The sequence below is a fragment of the Salvelinus sp. IW2-2015 genome, unplaced genomic scaffold, assembly GCF_002910315.2.
Source record: "Salvelinus sp. IW2-2015 unplaced genomic scaffold, ASM291031v2 Un_scaffold2642, whole genome shotgun sequence".
NCBI classification, from domain to species: domain Eukaryota; kingdom Metazoa; phylum Chordata; class Actinopteri; order Salmoniformes; family Salmonidae; genus Salvelinus; species Salvelinus sp. IW2-2015.
The window spans coordinates 97,946-122,020 of NW_019943949.1; the positions used below are offsets into that span (position 1 = coordinate 97,946).

General features: G+C 45.5%; 1 protein-coding gene across 1 annotated transcript in view; it reads left to right on the top strand.

Moving 5' to 3' along the window:
- Positions 1-8,502: 8,502 nt before the first annotated feature.
- rufy3 (RUN and FYVE domain containing 3) overlaps positions 8,503-24,075 on the top strand; it is a 25,269-nt gene continuing 9,696 nt past the window's right edge. The window contains 4 exon segments of the mRNA XM_024141638.2: positions 8,503-9,067; positions 14,867-15,052; positions 20,505-20,610; positions 23,651-23,909. Coding sequence (XP_023997406.1) covers positions 8,890-9,067; positions 14,867-15,052; positions 20,505-20,610; positions 23,651-23,909 — 729 coding nt within the window. The 5' untranslated portion in view covers positions 8,503-8,889.

Genomic DNA, 24,075 nt, shown 5'->3' on the forward strand with positions numbered 1-24,075 from the left:
CATATGAAGTGACAATAGTAGTTATATAGGATGAACCAGGACTAGAATACAGTATTATATATGAAGTGGACAGCAGTAGTTATATAGGATGAAGCCTGACTAGAATACAGTATGAAGTGGACAGCAGTAGTTATATAGGATGAACCAGCACTAGAATACAGTATGAAGGTGGACAGCAGTAGTTATATAGGATGAACCAGGACTAGAATACATTTATACATATGAAGTGGACAGCAGTAGTTATATAGGATGAGCCATGACTAGAAATACAGTATATACATATGAAGTGGACAGCAGTAGTTATATAGGATGAGCCATGACTAGAATACAGTATATACATATGAAGTGGACAGTAGTAGTTATATAGGATGAAACCAGAGACTAGAATACAATATGACGTGAAACAGCAGTAGTTATATAGGATGAACCAGCACTAAATACAGTATGAAGTTGGACAGGGCAGTAGTTATATAGGATGAACCAGGACTAGAATACAGTATTATACATATGAAGTGGGTAAAACAGTATGTAAACATTATTAAAGGGACCAGTGTTTAATGAGTATGTATATAGGGCGGCAGCCTCTAAGGTGCAGGGTAGAGTTCTGGGTGGTAGCTAGTAACAGTGTCTAAAGTTCAGGACAGGTTACTGGGTGGAGGCTGGATAGTGGTGACTATTTAACAGTCTGATGGCCTGGAGATTGAAGCTATTTTTCAGCCTCTCGGTCCCAGCTTCGATTCACCTGTACTGCCTCTGCCTTCTGATGGTACTGGGAGAACAGGCCGTTGCTCGGGTGGCTGAGGTCCTTGAGGATCTTCTTGGCCTTCCTGTGAGTGATGTCTGGAGTGCGTGTCTGTTTGTTGATCGTCTCCTGTTCGCCGCCATAAGTCAGGAAAGTGGTCGAATGGGTGAAGAGAGTCAATTCGTAGGTAGGCGAATTCCACCCGTGTAAACGTAATTTACCTAATGAGAGTCTCATTTCATACAAGCACATTTGTTTCCACAACGGAGGAGGACGTGAGGAGTCGAGCAAAACTAATTCAGATTCTCCCCTATAGACGAGACCTTGGGACTCATGGCTGCATTTTACACAGGCAGCCCAATTCTGATGTTTTTTCTACGAATTAGTCTTTCGATCAATCACATCAGATCTTTTCACAGCAGCGCTTTTTTTCAATGCTGATCTGATTGTTCAAAAGACCAATTAGTGAAGAAAATATCAGAATTGGGCTGCCCGTGTAAACTAATGGTGTAAAAGCAACCACGAAGGTCTATAGTGTGCTGCTTGTCAGCAGAGGGCGCTAAAATATCAAACTATGAAAAACAATCTCAGCTGCATCAAATGTTTTTGTATTGAAATGTTATGATGAATAACGGCAATTTTTTTATTGAATTATATAATAAGTCATGTTCTTACGTAAATAAGTATCCTACCTACTGTGTACTCTGATCTGCTCCTGTATATCTATATGTAAAAAAATATATTCTCGGCATTATACAGGCCTCCTTTTTTTAAATATATGTTTTTTACTACATAAACACATATAACCCCGAATAAAGTTGTGTTTTAATGCATTTCGTTGGTGTAAAATGTTTTGGCAATGAGGTTTCTTTATGACAGTTATGCGTCACGTTTTGTTCACGTCATAGCCTGCACTGCGATTCTCTGAAGTTCTCCAGATACGGATTTTGTGGAGAGTAGACTGCAAAACTATAAAGAAAAACAGGAAGTTGCAGAAAATAAGTTATCTATTAAATCTTTCGTGTAAGAAAGAAGTGAACGAWCTAAGTGTATATCCGTCATGCGCTGGTAGTTTGCTACGATATTGCTTTGGCACTGCTTTTTGGAAACGAGTCATATGAGTTTGCAGTGAAGATGGCCGAGGGGAGGCTGTCAATATCATCGTACCCTTTTCAGGATCCACAACTTTCACAAAGTTTGGACGCCACGGGGGACTCGGACAGAGTACATATTCAAGCTAAAAACCGACATGTTGCTGGCACCCCGGATGAGTCTTTCTCTCCGACGTCGGTCATTTATTTTAAAGAGGCGCTCAGTTCAGCGAACATCCGATTTGCAAAGACTGGACTGTCATCTCCCACTCCTGTTCAATATGAGTTCAATATCGAAAGAATGTCCAACAAAACGAAAAGTGAGTTTCAATAAATGTAATAATTTGGCTAACTAGTTAGCTAGTTGACCAGCAAAACAAGACCTTAGTTAGACCACACAGTTAACATTAGCCAACTATCTAGGTAACCTAGATAATCAAACGGTTGAATGAAATTTTGTTCAACAGATAACATTGGCACTATAGATGGCTAGGTTACCTAGAGTCTATAGATGACTAGGTTACCTAGAGTCTATCGATGGCTAGGTTACCTGGAGTCTATAGATGGCTAGGTTACCTGGAGTCTATAGATGGCTAGGTTACCTAGAGTCTATAGATGGCTAGGTACCTAGAGTCTATAGATGGCTAGGTTACCTAGAGTCTATAGATGGCTAGGTTACCTGGAGTCTATAGATGGCTAGGTTACCTGGAGTCTATAGATGGCTAGGTTACCTGGAGTCTATAGATGGCTAGTTACCTGAGAGTCTATAGATGGCTAGGTTACCTAGAGTCTATAGATGCTAGGTTACCTAGAGTCTATAGATGGCTAGGTTACCTAGAGTCTATAGATGGCTAGGTTACCTGGAGTCTATAGATGGCTAGGTTACCTGGATCTATAGATGGCTAGGTTACCTAGAGTCTATAGATGGCTAGGTACCTAGAGTCTATAGATGGCTAGGTACCTGGAGTCTATATGGTAGGTTACCTGGAGTCTATAGATGGCTAGGTTACCTAGAGTCTATAGATGGCTAGGTTACCTAGAGTCTATAGATGGCTAGGTTACCTAGAGTCTATAGATGGCTAGGTTACCTAGAGTCTATAGATGGCTAGGTTACCTAGAGTCTATAGATGGCTAGGTTACCTAGAGTCTATAAGGCTAGGTTACCTAGAGTCTATAGATGGCTAGGTTACCAGAGTCTATAGATGGCTAGGTTACCTAGAGTCATATGATGGGCTAGGTTACCTAGAGTCTATAGATGGCTAGGTTACCTAGAGTCTATAGATGGCTAGGTTACCTGGAGTCTATAGATGCTAGGTTACCTGGAGTCTATAGATGGCTAGGTTACCTAGAGTCTATAGATGGCTAGGTTATAGAGTCTATGATGCTAGTTACTAGAGTCTATCGATGGCTAGTTTTACTCTAGAGTCTATCGATGGCTAGGTTACCTAGAGTCTATCGATGGCTAGGTTACCTAGAGTCTATCGATGGCTAGGTTACTCTAGATCTTATCGATGGCTAAGTTATACCCTAGAGTCTATCGATGGCTAGGTTACCTAGAGTCTATGATGGCTAGGTTACCTAGAGTCTATCGCATGGCTAGGTTACCTGGAGTCTATAGATGGCTAGGTTACCTGGAGTCTATAGATGGCTAGGTTACCTAGGAGTCTATAGATGGCTAGGTTACCTGGAGTCTATAGATGGCTAGGTTACCTGGAGTCTATACATTGCTAGGTTACCTGGAGTCTATACATTGCTAGGTTACCTAGAGTCTATACATTGCTAGGTTACCTAGAGTCAGGTGATTGATGAACACCTCTGGTCAGCTAATTCTGTGTCACCACGTCAGTAGTTGGTGATTTGATGCAGGCTCGATGTAGCTGGTTAGCTAGGTAGTCATGTTAGCTAGCTTGTTGTCTATGCTGGTTGTTTGCATACCTGATGTGTATAATGTAAGGGAACAATACATGTCATGGATAATATTTACAGAGTAGGTGAGCTCCATTCCTGAATGGCTGATCAGATTACATTTCAGCCTCAGAGGCGTTTTTGAGATCGAAGAGGACCACGTTKTGCAAATGTTTTGCTAATAATTGCTAGTGAGTTATTGCTCAGTTATAGCACATTTTTGGTAATGAATGAGAATCCCTCCCCGGTGTGCCAGTGGGCCGTTGCCAGAGGAGAGAGAGACATTTGCGCGGCAGGTAAACTGATACACAACAGACTAACTCGATAATCAGCCAAACTACAATGTTTTGAACAGTTCTCGCAATTTAACCATTAGCATGCATTAATGTCATTGTCAAGTCCTATGTCCTAAAAAATATTCTAACATGCTGACAGGACCGGGTGCAACATCGCACGCGTGTTCATTTTGTCCACCACACCAGACATGATCAGGACACGGAGGTTGAAATATCAAAACAAACTCTGAACCAACTATATTAATTGGGGGACAGGTCGAAAAGCATTAAACATTCATGTCAATTTAGCTGGCTAGCATGCTGTTGCTAGCTAATTTGTCCTGGGATATGTAAACATTGGGTTGTTATTTTACCTGAAATGCACAAGGTCCTCTACTCTGACAATTAATCCACAGATCAAAGTTTTTTTTCTTTCTGGTAATCTCTCCTCCTTTAGTCTTCTTCTTCTTTGGACTTTAAATGGCGGTTGGCAACCAGCTTTAAGGTGCATCACTGCCTGGAGTGTGGCCCTCAGTTCATCTTTCAATCACCCATGTGGGTATATTCTCCTGAAAACCAATGAGATGGAAGAGGCGGGACTTGCAGCGCGTCATGCATCAAAAATAATATATTAGCGCCTGGCCTCGCAGGCGCTCTTGACCAGTTTGGATGAAATTATTGAAAAACATGTAAACTCAGCAAAAAAAGAAACGTCCTCTCACTGTCAACTGTGTTTATTTTCAGCAAACGTAACRTGTGTAAATATTTGTAYGAACATAACAAGATAAAACAACTGAGACATAAACTGAACAAGTTCCACAGACATGTGACTAACAGAAATGGAATAATGTGTCCCGGAACAAAGGAGGGGTCAAAATCAAAAGTAACAGTCAGTATCTGGTGTGGCCACCAGCTGCATTAAGTACTGCAGTGCATCTCCTCCTCATGGACTGCACCAGATTTGCCAGTTCTTGCAGTGAGATGTTACCCCACTCTTCCACCAAGGCACCTGCAAGTTCCCGGAYATTTCTGGGGGGAATGGCCCTAGCCCTCACCCTCCGATCCAACAGGTCACAAACGTGCTCAATGGGATTGAGATCCGGGCTCTTCACTGGCCATGGCAGAACACTGACATTCCGGTCTTGCAGGAAATCACGCACATATCGAGCAGTATGGCTGGTGGCATTGTCATGCTGGAGGGTCATGTCAGGATGAGCCTTCATCCGTAAAGAAGTGCCAGTGACCATCGACGGTGAGCATTCGCCCACTGAAGTCGGTTACGTCGCCAAACTGCAGTCAGGTCAAGACCCTGGTGAGGACGACGAGCTCGCAGATGAGCTTCCCCGAGACTGTGCAGAAATGATTTGGTTGTGCAAACCCACATTTTCATCAGCTGTCCAGGTGGCTGGTCTCAGACGATCCCGCAGGTGAAGAAGCTGGATGTGGTGGTCCTGGGCTGGCGTGGTTACACGTGTTGTGAGGCTTTTGGACGTTCTGCCAAATTCTTTAAATGACGTTGGAGGTGGCTTATGGTAGAGCAATTAACATTCAATTCTCTGGCAAATGWTCCTGCAGTCAGCATGCCAATTGCACGCTCCCGCAACTTGAGACATCTGTGGCATTGTGTTGTGACAGAACTGCACATTTTACCTCCCTTTTATTGTCCCCAGCACGAGTTGCACCCGTGTAGTGATCATGCTGTTTAATCAGCTTCTTGAAATGCCACACCTGTCAGGTAGATGGATTATCTTGGCAAATGAGAAAAGCTCACTAACGGTTGTTGACAAATTTCTCAAAAAAATTGAACCGCGTGGGAGCATTTCTGGGATCTTTTATTTCAGCTCTTGAAACATGGGACCAACACTTTACATGCTGTGTTTATATTTTTGTCCAGTGTAGATAGACAGTGCATTCGGAAAGTATTCAGACCCCTTGACTTTTTCCACATTTTGTTACGTTACAGCCTTATTCTAAAATTGATTACATTTTGTTTTCCCCCCTAATCGTTCTACACAGACTACCCCATAATGACAAAGCAAAAACAGGTTTTTAGAAATGTTTGATAATTTATATTAAAAAAATTAAAATAGAAATATTAAATTTACATAAGTATTCAGACCCTTTACTTAGTACTTTGTTGACGCACCTTTGGCAGCGATTACAGCCTCATCTTCCTGGGTATGACGATACAAGCTTGGCACACCTGTATTTGGCGAGTTTCTCCCATTCTTCTCTGCAGATCCTCTCAAGGTCTGACAGGTTGGATGGGGAGGCGTCGCTCCACAGGTATTTTCAGGTCTCTCCAGAGATGTTCGATTGGGTTCAAGTCCGGGCTCTGGCTGGGCCGTTCAAGGACATTCAGAGACTTGTCCTGAAGCCAGTCCTGCGTTGTCTTGGCTGTGTTTTTAGGGTCGTGAGGTCCTGAGCAGTCTTGAGCAGGTTTTCATCAAGGATCTCTGTTACTTTTCTCCATTCATCTTTCCCTTGATCCTGACTAGTCTCCCAGTCCTTGCCGCTGAAAAACATCCCCACAGCATGATGCTGCCACCACCATGCTTCACCGTTGGGATGTTGCCAGGTTTCCTCCAGACGTGACACTTGGCAAGCAGGCCAAAGAGTTCAATCTTGTTTCTCCTGGTTTGAATCCTTTAGGTAAACTACAAGTGGGCTGTTGTGCCTTTTTTACTGAGGAGTGTCTTCCATCTGGCCATTCTACCATAAAGGCCTGATTGGTGTTGCAGAGATGGTTGTCCTTTTGGAAGGTTCTCACCACAGAGGAACTCTGGAGCTCTGTCAGAGTGACTCGGTTGCTCAGTTTGGCCTGGCAACCAGCTCTAGGAAGAGTCTTGGTGGTTCCAAACATTCATTTAAGAATGATGGAGGCCGCTGTATTCTTTGGGACCTTCAATGCTGCAGAAATGTTTTAGTACCCTTTACTTTATATTGTGTGTATTGTTGTGAAATTTTTAGATACTACTGCACTGTTGGAGCTAGAAATACAAGCATTTCGCAACACCGGCAATAACATCTGCTAAACACGTGTATGTGACCAATAACATTTGATTTGAATTGAGATGGTTTGGGATGAGTTGGACCGTGGACTGAAGGAAAAGCAGCTAACAAGTGCTCAGCATATGTGGGAACTCCTTCAAGACTGTTGGAAAACTATTCCTCATGAAGCTGGTGGAGAGAATGCCAAGAGTTTGCAAAGCTGTCATCAAGGGAAATCTAGGGAATCTACACTTTTTTGGTTACTACATGATTCCATTTCATAGTTTTGATGTCTTCACTATTATTCTACAATGTAGAAAATAGTAAAAATAAAGAAAAACCCTTGAATGAGGTGTTCTAAACCTTTTGACCGGTGGTGTAGTTGCTGTTTTGGTACAGGCTAGATGTAGCTGGATGGTCTGACCGAGCTCCAGAGTTCCTCTGTGGAGATGGGAGAACCTTCCAGAAGGACAACCATCTCTCTTCAGAAGGACAACCATCTCAGTGCAACAAAAAAAAGTGTCACCTTTTTGGTCCCTCAGCAGTTTGCATCCCTGTATTATATAAAATATAGAACTGAATGGCATTGCAGCACTATGAGGTAAAATAAAGAACTGAATGGTTGGGCAGCTTATGAGGTAAAATAAAGAACTGAATGGGTGGCAGCACTATGAGGTAAAATATAGAACTGAATGGTGTGGCAGCATTATGAGGTAAAATAAAGAACTGAATGGTGTGGCAGCATTATGAGGTAAATAAAGAACTGAATGGTGTGGCAGCATTATGAGGTAAAATATAGAACTGAATGGTGTGCAGCATTATGAGGTAAAATATAGAACTGAATGGTGTGGCAGCATTATGAGGTAAAATAAAGAACTGAATGGTGTGGCAGCACTATGAGGTAAAATAAAGAACCGAATGGTGTGGCAGCACTATGAGGTAAAATATAGAACTGAATGGTGTGGCAGCAGAATGAGGTAAAATAAAGAACTAGAAATGCTGTAAACGAGCCTAATGCCTAGGCTTTTGCTCAGCAGGCTAATTGTTTCGTGACTCGCAGATCTGGGTTCATTATTGTCATTATTAATATAGTATTATTACTCAGTTGTTACATCAGTGTGAAATTTAATTTTCCTGCGGTCTACAACAATGCACGCGTTATTTTTTATTTAACTAGGTAAGTCATTGAGAACAACTTATTTTACTGAACAAATGACCAAGAGATACCAATGTTTCAATACTTGTCCTAAAAACATTAGATGTTGTAGGCTGATTGAACAAATAGTTAATGTCCAGTGCTTTAATACAGGGGAGTTGTAGTGCCTGTTAAGTGGTGGTTCTCAGTTCAGTGTTTTGATTAATATTCCTTCCCAACCAGGAAATCTGGCTGGTGCCAGAAAGAAAGATGAAGCTCTCCCTCCCTGCAACAAAGTAACATCTTTTAACGCACCATCTGGTCACGTGAGACTGATCTGTTACCCAGCAAGCTCTTTATCAGGCAGCCATCTTGGTGTCTGTCATAGGAGCAGCGACTCACTGCCTGCTCACAGCCTACTCTGAGCTAGCCGAGCGAGAGGAGAGGCAGAGCCCATCAGAGGAGAGCGTGGTTATCCCAGTACCCAGACCGCACCGCGCTGCATAGACGCACAGAGGTGAGGGCAGGGCTGCAGCCTTTGTTGAGACAGATACACGGTGGCTTTTTTTCCTTACTCATCTGTAAAGGGAGGAGAGCGTGAAGGGGGAGGAATAACAAACCCAGCATCCATCCAGTCTCCTCTTTTCTCTCTTTGTTTTCAGCACATAGAGACGGGCTTTTGCGTTGCCTTTCTGAAGAGAGCTGCGTTGTTTCCATTCGTCTCTCAGCCCTCCTATTCGCTGAGTCATCATGGCAGAGCTGATGGCCCAGACCGACGCCCCGACTCCCACCACCGACAAGATCACGCAAGCCGCCCGGGAGACCATCTACCTGTGTAACTTCCGCGTGTCGGTGGACGGAGAATGGCTCTGTCTCAGGGAGCTGAACGACATCTCCCTCACCCCAGACCCAGAGCCAGCCCACGAAGGTACAGATAGGGCTGAGGCTGACCTAGTCTAGGAGGATGGGGAGCGTCGGGGGTGGGTGGATGGAGCCCTGTTCAGGAGGATGCTGTGGTAATGTAGTTACATCATTGGTTCTCAGCGCTTGGTAACCCACTGATTTAACTCCATGATTACAAGAGTGTCTAGCAGGGAGGAGGGCTGGGATGTAGACACTCAGGATATCCTCTCTCCCATCCTGCCTCCATACAGTAACGATGCAGACCAGTGTTTTCGATGCAGTCATTTAGCTGTGGCACTACGCCACAGCACACTTTGAAGATGCTAGAACAGTCCACGTTCTACTTTTCCTCTACAAACAAAAGGAGTAATGACTAGACAAATCAGACAACACCATAGAATAGTTGAAATATTAACTTTATACTGAATAAAAATATAAACGTAACATGTAAMGTTTCATGAGCTGAGTAAAATATCCCAGAAATGTTCCATACGCACAAAAAGCTTATTTCTCTCAAATTTTGTACTTAAATGTGTTTACATCGCTGTTAGTGAGCATTTCTCCTTTGCCAAGATAATCCATCTACCGGACAGGTGTGGCATATCAAGAATCTGATTAAACAGCATGATCGTTACACAGGTGCACCTTGTGCTGGGGACAATAAAAGGCCACTCTAAAATGTGCAATTTTGTCACACAACACAATTTCACAGATGTCTCAAGTTTTGAGGGAGCGTGCAATTGGCATGCTGACTACAGAAATGTCCACCAGAGCTGTTTATTTTTTTTATTTAATCTTTCTTTAACTAGGCAAGTCAGTTAAGAACAAATTCTTATTTACAATGACGTCCAAACCTGGATGACGCTGGGCCAATTGTGCGCCGTCGTTTTAGAGAATGTGGCTGTATGGCCAACCGGCCTGATGACACTGTGGGTTTGTCTGAGACCAGCCACCCACCCAGACAGCTGGTGACACTATGGGTTTGTCTGAGACCAGCCACCCACGCGGACAGCTGGTGACACTGTGGGTTTGCACAACTGAAGAATTTCTGCACAAAGTGTCAGAAACCATACTAGGGAAGCTCGTCGTCTTGACCTGACTGTAGTTCAGCATCGCAACTGACTCCAGTGGGCAAATGCTCACCTCGATGGCCATTGGCACACTGGATAGGTGTGCTGTTCACAGATTAATCCCGGTTTCAACTGTTTGAGATGCTCTGGATCGACGTGTACGACAGCGTGTTCCAGTTCAAAGTGCTGTACAGAAACCCAGCCTAAATAGTGTCCAAAGCTGTCATCAAGGCCAAGGGTGGCTACTTTGAAGAAATCTTTCTTCTCAAATATATTTTGATTTGTTTAACACTTTTTTGCTTACTACATGATTCCATATGTGTTATTTCATAGTTTTGATGTCTTCACTGTTATTCTACAATGTAGAAATTAGTGAAAAATAAAGAAAAACCCTTGAATGAGTAGGTGTGTCCAAACTTTTGACTGGTACTGTATATCTGGCTGAGTGGAAAGCTGTCAGGTTTYTTGACTTTTTTTTACATACATTTTTTATCATGCCGAAATAAACCCAAATGTATTATCATTCGCTGGCCTTTGCATTGGGAGCTTTTCACTGCAATGTTGGCCTAAATACAACATCTACTTGATCAGACGGGTCCATGTTATGACACCAACCATCTCAGATTGTACTGAAATTGTTTCTGTAGTTAGAAACATAAGATACGTTTTCTGGGAACATTTTTTTTCAAATATATTCTTCTCTTTCTATTAAGCTAATTGATTGAAGCCAAATTGGCAACTTTTTAATGTATTTGTAGCGTTCATTTAATATTCAATAATGTGCTGTTGACGTTCAGCCTTATTAGCAGACAGAAATGAGAAGAATGATCTTCTTTCGTCACCTTTTACAACTGTAGTGTGATAATTGAATCGAGTCTTGGCAGATTTTGGATTCCATTTTTTTTGTTGATTTTTGTAAAGCAGGAAGCTGCCCTGTATGATTGTAGCCTAATATTCCTGTCAACCTTGATTGATGCGAAATAAACCATGTCATTGTGTATTTATTTTCAGCCCATAGACTATTATAAGGTAATCGTTTGGCTAGGTAGCACTATTTTAGTCCAAGGAAGTCTTAACATTGAGGCCTATGTCCTTGTTTACCCTTCCTTGATGTTACTTTGGTTACCACACATGGTATTAGTATGCATGACGACAGTATCCCTCTCTTCTCTTTCTTTTCCATCGCAAACGAAGACTCAGGAGGATTTCATAGATTTGGTGAAGTACCCTTTCATCCTCCCAAACCTTCATCCTCCCAAACCTGCACCTTCATGCCTCCAAACCTTGCACCTTCATCCCCTCACCAAAACCTTCATCCTCCCAAACATCCAACTTCATCCTCCCAAACCTTCATCCTCCCAAACCTGCACCTTCATCCTCCCAAACCCTGCACCTTCATCCTCCCAAAACCTTCATCCTCCCAAACCCTTCATCCTCCCAAACCTTCATCCTCCCAAACCTGCACCTTCATCCTCCTGGGCTCATTTCTCACCACCTTGACATCTGGTCCCAGTTCACTCCGTTCCCCTTGGACCCTTCAATGTTTTAGATATAAGCAGTATAGTGGTGACCCTTTTCACCATATTGCTTCCACAGGCCAAGGGGAAGGATCTGATTACTAATCGGTTGTTGTGTCCCTGCTTTGCGGTATCTCAAAGCTTTTTGCCACACTAGTGTGTTTGGCATGGCATCTGTTCAATTTACCCACCCTGGCTGTCTGTGTGGCCATCATCCAATCTACAGCATGGAATTGGCCTGTGGCTGTGTGGCCATCATCCAATCTACAGCATGGATTGGCCTGTGGCTGTGTGGCCATCATCCAATCTACAGCATGGATTGGCCTGTGGCTGTGTGGCCATCATCCCAATCTACAGCATGGATTGGCCTGTGGCTGTGTGGCCATCACAATCTACAGCATGGATTGACCTGTGGCTGTGTGTGGCCATACCAATCTACAGCATGGATTGGCCTGTGGCTGTGTGTGGCCATCCAATCTACAGCATGGATTGGCCAGTGGCTGTGTGGCCATCCAATCTACAGCATGGATTGGCCTGCGCAACACAACACCTCAACATGACTGCTGCTCCTTCCATTTTGCCACCTTCTTTCTGCCTCCCCTCTTCTGTGTGGTTGATATTCCAGGAACCTGTTCTGTTGCTTCAGTCCCTTTTTGTTTCCTGGTTTCCTGGCAAATACACTGCTGCTGCTAGGCCTGTTGGGTGGCGCTCGGTGCTCTGTGCCAGTTTAACCTCACTGCCTCTCCACAAAGCTGCAAAACCTCTTCCATCCACTGGCTCTGGAAAAATGCACCAGAACTTTCCTGTTCATAGGATCTGTAAATAGTTTACAGGTGTGCTGCTCTGCAGTTATCCTATAGCCTATCTAYACTCAACAAAAATATAAACGCAACATGTAAAGTGTTGGTCCCGTGTTTCATGAGCTGAAATAAGATCCCAGAAATGTTCCATACGAACAAAGCTTATTTCTCTCAAATTTTGTGCACAAATTTGTTTACATCCCTGTTAGTGAGCATTTCTCATTTGCCAAGATAATCCATCCACCTGACAGGTGTGGCATATCAAGAATCTGATTAAACAGCATGATCACTTCACAGGTGCACCTGGTGCTGGGGACATTACAATATCACTCTAAAATGTGCCGTTTTGTCACAGATGTCTGAAGTTTGGAGGGAGCATTTGGCTTGCTGACGGGGTGCTGAGGAGTATTTCTGTCTGTAATAAAGCCCTTTTGTGGGCTCATTCTGATTGGCCAGTTTCCCAAGTGGATTGGCCTTTTCCCTCCCATGCTCAGTCGTGAAAATACTATAGATTAGGGCCTAATTAATTTATTTCAGTTGATTGATTTCCTTACATGAATTGTAACTCAGTAAAATAGTTAAAAATGTTGCATGTTGCGCTTATTTTTGTTCAGTAAATTATTTGCACTTTGAGTAAGCAGCGACCATAGTGTTTCTGTGGCTGGTTTTCTACGAAGTAGTATTGGAGAGCAGTTTAATTTCTAAAGAGAGAAGTTAGCAGATTGGTCAGAGATGAAACCATACTGTTTCAGGCCTCCTGAGTGGCGCAGCAGTCTAAGGAAATGCATCCCAGTGCTTGTGGCGTCACTACAGAACCGGGTTCGATCCCAGGCTGTGTCACAACCGGCTGAGTCCCATAGGGTGGCGCACGTTTGGCCCAGCGTTGTCCGGGTTAGGTTTGGGTTTGGCAGCGGGGCTTTACTTGGCTCATCGCACTCTTGCGACTCCTTGTGGCTGGCCAGGCGCCTGCAGGCTGATTTTGGTCATCAGTTGAATGGTATTTCCTCCGACACATTGGTTCGGCTGGCTTCCGGGTTAAGCGAGCGAGTGTTAAGAAGCACGGTTTTGACGGGTCATGTTTCGGAGGACGCATGACTCGAACTTCGCCTCCCGAGCCCGTTGGAGAGTTGCAGTGATGAGACAAGATCGAAATTGGGGATTCAATACAGTTGAAGTCAGAAGTTTACATACACCTTCTTCATACACCTTCTACATACACCTTCGCCAAATACATTTAAACTCAGTTTTTCACAATTCCTGACATTTAATCTTAGTAAAAAATCCCTCTCTTAGGTCAGTTAGGATCACCACTTTATTTTAAGATTGTGAAATGTCAGAATAATAGTAGAGAGAATGATTTATTTCAGCTTTTATTTATTTCATCACATTCCCAGTGGGTCAGAAGTTTACATACACTCAATTAGTATTTGGTAGCATTGCCTTTTAAATTGTTTAACTTGGGTCAAACGTTTTGGGTTGCCTTCCACAAGCTTCCCACAATAAGTTGGGTGAATTTTGGCCCATCCCTCCTGACAGAGCTGGTGTAACTGAGTCAGGTTTRTAGGCCTCCTTGCTCGCACACGCTTTTTCAGTTCTGCCCACAAATGTTCTATGGGATTGAGGTCAGGGCTTTGTGGTGTTCACTCCAATACCTTGACTTTGTTGTCATTGAGCTATTTTTGCCACAACTTTGGAAGTATGCTTGGGGTCATTGTCCATTTGTTAGAACCATTTGCGACCAAGCTTTAACTTCCTGACTGATGTCTTGAGATGTTTCTTCAATATATCAACTAAGGAAAATCTTCAGATTACAAAGTTATAATTTTCCTAATATAACTCTTCAGATATTTTAATATCTGATCAATTAGTCTTCTAATTAATGAATTATTTTTTACCTCACAATAGTCTCATTCAAAACATGGTAAATTGTTGGTTATCTGCATGAACCCAGCCTTCACTATGAATCATCCACACATCAATTGTCTTAATCATTTATTTACTAACTAAATAATCACAGAAATACATAAACACACAACAAGGAAATGAGGAGGTTCCCTAGTGGGCTAAGCCGATATGACGGCTTGGTGGACAAAGGGAAGTGGGTGTGGACTATAAAGGGCGGAAAAGACAAAAGGAGTCACTATACCGTTGATAATTGCAATCAATATATATTTACGCCCAGTGTGTCGTCGTGATCTCTGTTGGAATCGTCAGTCCTTCTGTTGGAGAGTTCGACCGAGCGTCTCTCTGCTTCCCTGAAGTCTTTTCGTGGTTAGAATGAATACTTCAGAGTACCATTCAACACTAGTTGCTGACCTGGTGACTATATTGTACCAGGGTTTGTTTGTTGACATCTCTTCTTTCTCCCTCTTCCCTCTGTCCTTTATCTTCTTCGCCTGCCCCTCTATTTCTTCCTCTACTCTGTCCCTCTGTCCAGATCCGAAGGACCCTATAGCCATCGAGCGGTTGAACCTGATGAACATGGCTAAGCTGAGCATCAAGGGTCTGATTGAGTCGGCCCTGAACCTGGGCAGAACCCTGGACTCGGACTACGCTCCGCTACAGCAGTTCTTCGTGGTCATGGAGCACTGCCTCAAACACGGACTCAAAAGTACAGAGACGTCGGCTACCTACCTATGTTATTGTTTATTGTTATTGTTTGTTCTTGCCTCGTCCCATATCTGTTTGTGCGGTCTTGTTTCACCAAACTTGACATTGAGGAGTTGGTTGCCAAAACAGATCTGATGTTTGTATAGATGTAGGCTTGTTTCTCTGGTGTAACAAGAATCCTCAGTCATATCTTTGATAATAATAATTTGAGAACCGTGCTCCCAAATTATTATCATCGACTGTCTTACTCATGGAAATTCTACTCTTGACCATTGCTACACGCCTTTTGGACACGGGGTATAAGGCCCTCTCTCATCCTCCTTTTGGCAAATCTGACCATGACTCCATCTTGCTTCTCCCTGCCTACAAACAAAGACTCAAGAGGGAAGTGCTGGTGGTCAGGTCTGTGCAGCTTTCGTTCGACCAATCAGAATTCTGTCTCCATGACTGTTTTGATCACGTGGACTGAAATATATTCCGGGTCGCCTCAGGAGATTAACATCAATGAATACGCCGACTCCGTCACCAGATTAAATTAAAATGGCGCCAGAAGAAATGGCAGCAGTTTTACGGGGGCCCAACCAATTGTGCTATTTGKTTTTTTTCCCGCGTTATTTGTAACTTATTTTGTGCATAATGTTTCTGCAACCGTATTTTATGGCAAAAAAGAGCTTCTGGATATCAGGACAGTGATCACTCACCTCGGATTAGACAAAGATGTTTTTCTTCAATAAGCAGGACGCACAGGACATACTCCGAACACCCAACAGGGCCAACATCCAGTTATTTGCAAGAGGAAGAAACGCAGGTACAGGGGACACAGAGCGGGATGCCTCGTTAGGACCCACAGAAGGCGAGTGGGAAAGCTGCCGTTACCGTCAATTTTACTCGCCAACGTACAATCATTGGACAATAAATTACACGAGGTACGATCACGAATATCCTACCAACGGGACATCAAAAACTGTAATATCCTATGTTTCTCGGAATCGTGGCTGAATGACGACATGGATATTCAGCTAGCTGAAAGACAGAACAGCACACTCCGGTAAAATGAGGGGGAKGCGGTCTGTGCATATTTGTAAACAACAGCTGGTGCACAAAATCTAAGGAAGTCTCTAGATTTTATTGTGATAAATTGCAGGCCACACTACTTGCCGAGAGAGTTTTCAGCTATACCTTTCGTGGCTGTTTATTTGCCACCACAGACCGATGCTGGCACTAAGACCGCACTCAGTCAGCTGTATAAGGAAATAAGCAAACAGGAAACCACTCACCCAGAGGCAGCGCTCCTAGGGCTTCAATTACCTCTTTTGTCAGTTGGACCCTTTGCTGCCGACAATGAGCCCCACCGATCCATCACGACTGGTCTACCAACGTAACCGTCCGAGGGGGGTTTCTGTCCCGAAGCAAGCACCAGTTAGCCTGGAGTTAGCCTGGAGCTAGGCCCATCTCCCGGCTAGCCTGAAGAAATTCATTAGATAATCCCTGGGCTTCAATACCTCTTTTGCCAATTGGCCTGGACCCTTTGCTGCCGAAACGGAGCCCCGCGATCTATCACGACTAGTCTGCCAACGGGTTTCAACAGGTCCCCCTGAGGCCCATCTGCTAGCCCCGGCCTSCTAGCTGTCTGAATCTCCGTGCCTCCAGCTCGCCTAGCTACTCACTGGACCCTTTGATTACTCGGCTACACATGCCTCTCCCTAATGTCGATATGCCTTGTCTATTGCTGTTTTGGTTAGTCATTTTTGTCTTATTCACTGTAGAGCCTCCAGCCCTGCTCAATATGCCTTAGCTAGCCCTTATGTTCCACCCCCCACACATGCGGTGACCGCACCTGGCTTAAATGGTGCCTCTGGAGACAAAACCTCTCATCGTCACTCAATGCCTAGGCTTACCTCCAATGTACTCACATCCTACCATACGCTTGTCTGTACATTATGCCTTGAATCTATCCTTCCGCGCCCAGAAACCTGCCCCCTTTACTCTCTGTTCCGAATGCACTAGACAACTAGTTCTTATAGCCTTTAGCCGTTCCCTTATCCTACTCCTCCTCTGTTCCTCTGGTGATGTAGAGGTTAATCCAGGCCCTGCAGCCCCCAGCATCACTCCCATTCCCCAGGCGCTCTCATTTGTTGACTTCTGTAACCGTAAAAGCATTGGTTTCTTGCATGTTAACATCAGAAGCCTCCTCCCTAAGTTTGTTTTATTCACTGCTTTAGCACACTCCACCAACCCTGATGTCCTTGCCGTGTCTGAATCCTGGCTTAGGAAGGCCACCAAAAATCATGACATTTCCATCCCTAACTATAACATTTTCCGTCAAGATAGAACTGCCAAAGGGGGCGGAGTTGCAATCTACTGCAGAGAGATCCTGCAGAGTTCTGTTTAACTATCCAGGTCTGTGCCCAAACAATTCGAGCTTCTACTTTTAAAAATCCACCTTTCCAGAAATAAGTCTCTCACCGTTGCCGCTTGTTATAGATCCCCTTCAGCTCTCAGCTGTGCCCTGGACACCATATATGAATTGATTGCCCCCCATCTATCTTCAGAGYTCGTKCTGYTAGGTGACCTAAACTGGGACATGCTTAACACCCCGGCCATCCTACAATCTAAGCGAGATGCCCTCAATCTCACACAAATTATCAAGGAACCTACCAGGTACAACCCAAAATCTGTAACCATGGGCACCCTCTTAGATATCATCTTGACCAACTTGCCCTCTAAATACACCTCTGCTGTCTTCAACCAGGATCTCAGCGATCACTGCCTCATTGCCTGCGTGCGTAATAGGTCCGCGGTCTATTGACCACCCCTCATCACTGTCAAACGCTCCCTAAAACACTTCAGCGAGCAGGCCTTTCTATTCGACCTGGCCAGGGTATCCTGGAAGGATATTGACCTCATCCCGTCAGTAGAGGATGCCTGGTTATTCTTTAAAAGTACTTTCCTCTCCATCTTAAATAAGCATGCCCCATTCAAAAAATGTAGAACTAAGAACAGATATAGCCCTTGGTTCACCCCAGACTTCACTGCCCTTCACCAGCACAAAGACATCCTGTGACAGGAACCAATATACTCAGTCAGTTAGGAAAGCTAAGGCTAGCTTTTTCAAACAGAAATTTGCTTCCTGTAGCACTAATTCCCAAACGTTTTGGGACACTGTAAATTCCATGGAGAATAAGAGCACCTCCTCCCAGCTGCCCACTGCACTGAGGCTAGGCGACACGGTCACTACCGATAAATCTACGATAATCGATCATTTCAATAAGCATTTTTCCACGGCTGGCCATGCTTTCCACCTGGCTACCCCTACCCCGGTCAACAGCCCTGCACCCCCTACAGCAACCTGCCCAAGCCTTCCCCATTTTCTTTTCACCCAAATCCAGATAGCTGATGTTCTGAAAGAGCTGCAAAACCTGGACCCCGTACAAATCAGCTGGGCTAGCCAATCTGGACCTTCTCTTCCTAATATTATCCACCGAAATTGTTGCAACCCTATTATTATTACTATTACTAGCCTATTCAGCCTCTTTTGTATCGTCTGAGATTCCCAAAGATTGGAAAGCTGCTGCGGTCATCCCCCTCTTCAAAGGTGGATACACTCTAGACCCAAACTGCTACAGACCTATATCTATCCTGCCCTGCCTTTCTAAGGTCTTCGAAAGCCAAGTTAATAAACAGATCAGCGACCATTTTGAATCCCACCGTACCTTCTCCACTATGCAATCTGGTTTCCGAGCCGGTCATGGGTGCACCTCAGCCACGCTCAAGGTCCTAAACGATATCATAACCGCCATAGATAGAAGACAGTACTGTGCAGCCGTCTTCATCGACCTGGCCAAGGCTTTCGACTCGGTCAATCACCGCATTATCATCGGCAGACTCCATAGCCTTGGCTTCTCAAATGACTGCCTCGCCTGGTTCACCAACTACTTCTCTGATAAAGTTCAGTGTATCAAATCGGAGGGCCTGTTGTCCGGACCTCTAGCAGTCTCTATGGGGGTGCCACAGGGTTCAATTCTCGGGCCGACTCTTTTCTCTGTATACATCAATGTTGCTCTTGCTGCTGGTGATTCTCTGATCTACCTCTACGCAGACGACACCATTCTATATACTTCTGGCCCTTCTTTGGACACTGTGTTAACAGACCTCCAGATGAGCTTCAATGTCATACAACACTCCTTCCGTGGCCTCCAACTGCTCTTAAATGCAAGCAAAACTAAATGCATGCTCTTCAACCGATCACTGMACCGATCGCTGCCGGACTACCTATCTAGGTGTCTGGTTAGACTCTAAACTCTCCTTCTAGACTCACATTAAGCATCTCCAATCCAAAATTAAATCTAGAATCGGCTTCCAACAAAGCCTCCTTCACTCATGCCGCCAATCATACCCCCGTAAAACTGATTATCCTACCGATTCTTGACTTTCGTGATGTCATCTACAAAATAGCCTCCAACACTCTACTCAGCAAATTGGATGCAGTCTATCACAGTGCCATCCGCTTTGTCACCAAAGCCCCATATACTACCCACCACTGCGAACTGTATGCTCTCGTTGGCTGGTCCTCACTACATATCCTTCGCCAAACCCACTGGCTCCAGGTCATCTATAAGTCTTTGCTAGGTAAATCTCAGCTCACTGGTCACCATAGCAGCACCCACCCGTAGCACGTGCTCCTGCGGGTATACCGCAAGGTACTTCAGAGGGTGATGCAGCCTAACGCACTATTGGGTGCCCGCTGCCTGCCCTGCAGGACACCTACAACACCAGGTGTCGCAGGAAGGCCAAGAAGATCATCAGGGACCCACCAAGCCATGCCCTGTTCTCCCATCTTCAATCACTCAGACGGGGGCAGCTCTCCCATCTTCAATCACTCAGACGGGGGCAGCAAAGGAGCATCATGGGAAAAACTGGAAGGACTGGCCAATAGTTTCTACCCTCAGACCATCAGGCTGCTGAATAGCCCCCACTAGTCAGCTACCTGCAACCCCTTCCTCCCTGCTACTCCCCCTATGGTCTTTACTCTGCTTCTACCCCCAATGAACATGTMATTATTCCTCCCTGCTACTCCCCCTATGGTCTTTACTCTGCTTCTACCCCCAATGAACATGTCATTATTCCTCCCTGCTACAGTTGTTATGTGTATATAGTGTAATTATTCTATAGTTTTATTACCATTTGTCATTATTTCGTTTCACTAGTCCTGTATGTTGGAGCTCAGAACCTAAAAGTTTCACTGTAACCCTGCAATCACACCTGCATCCCTGTACATGTGACTATTAAACACTCTGAATCTGATTATAATGATGTAAGTGTGACAGATTTATAACCTACTGATTCTGTACATTCAGGATGCTTAGAAGTGCCCTGTCAGGATGATCTTAGCATTGGTGTTGTGTAGTATTGTTGGCCTAACGTTCCCTCTACCGACCCCCCCCCCCTCAGCCCACAGAAAGACGTTCCTGGGCAGAACAAGTCTTTCTGGGGGGCCTTGGAGCTGGTGGAGAAACTCACCCCTGAGGCTGGAGAGATCACCGCCAGCGTCAAAGACCTGCCAGGACTCAAGTAAGACCTTCGCCTGACTGACGCCGTCCCTAATGTCCTCTTCCCGTCTGACTGACCGCGTCCCAATGTCCTCTTCCCGTCTGACTGACGCGTCCTAATGTCCTCTCCGTCTGACTGACGCGTCCTATGTCTCTTCCGTCTGCCTGACGCCGTCCCTAATGTCCTCTTCCCGCCTGACTGACGCCGTCCCTAATGTCCTCTTCCCGTCTGACTGACGCCGTCCCTAATGTCCTCTTCCGTTGACTGACGCCGTCTCCTAATGTCCTCTCCCGTCTGACTGACGCCGTCCTCTAATGTCCTCTTCCCGTCTGACTGACGCCGTCCCAATGTCCTCTTCCCGTCTGACTGACGCCGTCCCTAATGTCTCTCCCTCTGACTGAGCCGTCCCTAATGTCCTCTTCCCGTCTGACTGACGCGTCCTAATGTCCTCTTCCGCTGACTGACCGCCGTCCCTAATGTCCTCTCCCGTCTGACTGACGCCGTCCCTAATGTCCTCTTCCGTCTGACTGACGCGTCCTAATGTCCTCTTCCCGTCTGACTGACGCCGTCCCTAATGTCCTCTTCCCGTCTGACTGACGCCGTCCCTAATGTCCTCGTTCCCGTCTGACTGACGCGTCCCTAATGTCCTCTTCCCGTCTGACTGACGCCGTCCTAATGTCTCTTCCCGTCTGACTGACGCCGTCCTAATGTCCTCTCTCCCGTCTGACTGACGCCGTCCCTAATGTCCCTTCCCGTCTGACTGACGCCGTCCCTAATGTCCTCTTCCCGTCTGACTGACCGCCGTCCCTAATGTCCTCTTCCGTCTGACTGACGCCGTCCCTAATTGTCCTCTTCCCGTCTGACTGACGCCGTCCCCTAATGTCCTCCTCCCGTCTGCACTGACGCCCGTCCCTAATGTCCTCTTCCCGTCCTGACTGACGCCGTCCCTAATGTCCTCTTCCGTCTGACTGACGCCGTCCCTAATGTCCTCTTCCCGTCCTGCACTGACCCGGTCCCTAAATGTCCTCTTCCCGTCTGACTGCACGCCGTCCCTAATGTCCTCTTCCCGTCTGAACTGACGCCGCCCTAATGTCCTTCCCCGTCTCTGACGAGCGCCGTTCCCTAATCTGTCCCTCTTACGCCGTCCTGACTGACTAGCCGTCCCTAAATGTCCTCTTCCGTCTGACTGACGTCCGTCCACTAATGTCCTATCCTCTCTTCCCTCTAACTCAAAATATTGAAGATCAACAGGTAACTGCCAAATGAAAGGAAACCCCAACATGAAGTGTGTTAATAGGGCGTTGGGCCGCCAGAACAGCTTCATTGCTTCTTGGATTCTACAAGGGTCAGAGCTCTATTGGAGGGATGCATCACCATTCCTCCATGAGAAATGAAATCCTTTGTTTTGTTGATGGTGGTGGAAAGTGCTGTCTCAAGTGTTATTATATAGGGTTGAGGTCTGGTCCCCACACGGATAGTAAAACCAGAAACACACACACCCTTTAACCCTCCACAGTCTAAGCTGTGGTGGGGTTCTAAACTGACATATGTTTTTTTTGTCAGATGGGCATACCATGGATCAGTTTAAGTTTAAGACCCCTTAAGGTATAAACATTTTGGGGGGGGAATGATACATATTTGGCATTACTGCTCTTAGCCAATGAAATACGTTGAATAGGGTTAGGGTTAGGGTTAGGGTTAGGATTCACCTCATGAAACAACAGATGGTCATTAAATCAAATGTGAAGGAAGTTTGTTCTGAAGTGTCCTCTGAGATAGAAGAGAGATCCGGAAACATAACTATCCCCTTATTTTAGGCACTGAACTATCACCATATATACTTCCAATAATTTTATTAAAACTAGTACCAGATCCTTCAGATGAGTCCTGTGACGCATGGGGGGGGTCGTAGAGCAAAGAGGATAGTCTCATCTTTCAAGAGTGGTCATAATAGGCCAAACCGTTGAAACGCTACAGACGTTTTTTGGGGGAAGACCCATTTTCAGGATGTCTCCTGGTCTGACAAACAACACTGTATCTCTGCCACCTTCCACAGCAGATGCTGAAGGGTGAGATCGGCGGATGCGGTGGATTGAGAGACAGCCCAGGCAAAAAACAATATTTCTCTGGCTTCCACTGACAGATTTTGTTTTGTTAATTTCGGGGGGGGACGGAAATTGTAGGGTTTTGAAACCCCCTCTGCTCCTTTGAGATCCGTCTTTGAAAGTCACTGAGATCTCTTCTTCTATCCATGGTAGCCAACATAACGGGCAGCTGGGCATTTTAATACAGGAGCGTCCCAAAGCATGATGGGATGTTTTAAATGCTTAATTAACTCAGGAACCACACCTGTGTGGAAGCACCTGCGTTCAATATGCTTTGTATCCCTCATTTACCCAAGTGTTTCCTTTATTCTGGCAGTTACCTGTGTATCTTTGCTCCCGAGTGGCGCAGCGGTCTAAGGCACTGCATCTCAGTGCAAAAGGCGTCACTACAGTCCCTGGTTCGAATCCAGGCTGTATCACAGCGGTCTAAGGCACTGCATCTCAGTGCTAGAGGCGTCACTACAGTCCCTGGTTCGAATCCAGGCTATATCTCAGCGGTCCGAGGCACTGCATCTCAGTGCTAGAGGCATCACTACAGACCCTGGTTCCATTCCAGGCTGTATCACAGCGGCCCGAGGCACTGCATCTCAGTGCTAGAGGCGTCACTACAGACCCTGGTTCGAATCCAGGCTATATCACATCCTGCCCGTGATTGGGAGTCCCATAGGACGGCGCACAATTGGCCCAGCGTCGTCCGGGGTAGGCCGTCATTGTAAATAAGAATTTGTTCGTAACTGACTGGTTAAATAAAGGTTCCATTGGTGTAAGCCTCTCCACTACTAGGTGGAGTAACACTGTGTGGTTAGATTACGATGGTAGACAGACTCGCACACGGTTCACTTGGTATCTGATTGGTGTAAACATGTCACACGTTGTGTAGTTGATACATAATTGGCCTAATCCCCTGTTCACCAGTTCAGTTATGTGATTGGTGTAACCCCCCCGTCCGTCACCAGAACCCCGTTAGGAAGAGGGCGGGCCTGGCTGCGATTGGCCCTGATGCAGAAGAAGCTGTCAGACTACATGAAGACTATCATCAACAGAAAGGACCTGCTCAGTGAGTTCTACGAGTCCAACGCTCTCATGATGGAGGAGGAAGGAGCCGTGATCGCCGGACTGCTGGTTGGGTTGAACGTCATCGATGCTAATCTCTGTATGAAGGGAGAAGACCTGGACTCACAGGTTTACGAACTAGGGTGGGAGGACGACACTAGGGTGGGAGGGCGACACTAGGGCTGGAGGGCACCGACATAGGGCTGGGAGGGCACGACACTAGGGCTGGGAGGGCACGAACTAGGGCTGGGAGGCACGCCATAGGGCTGGAGGGCACGACAACTAGGGCTGGAGGGCACGACACTAGGGCTGGGAGGGCACGACACTA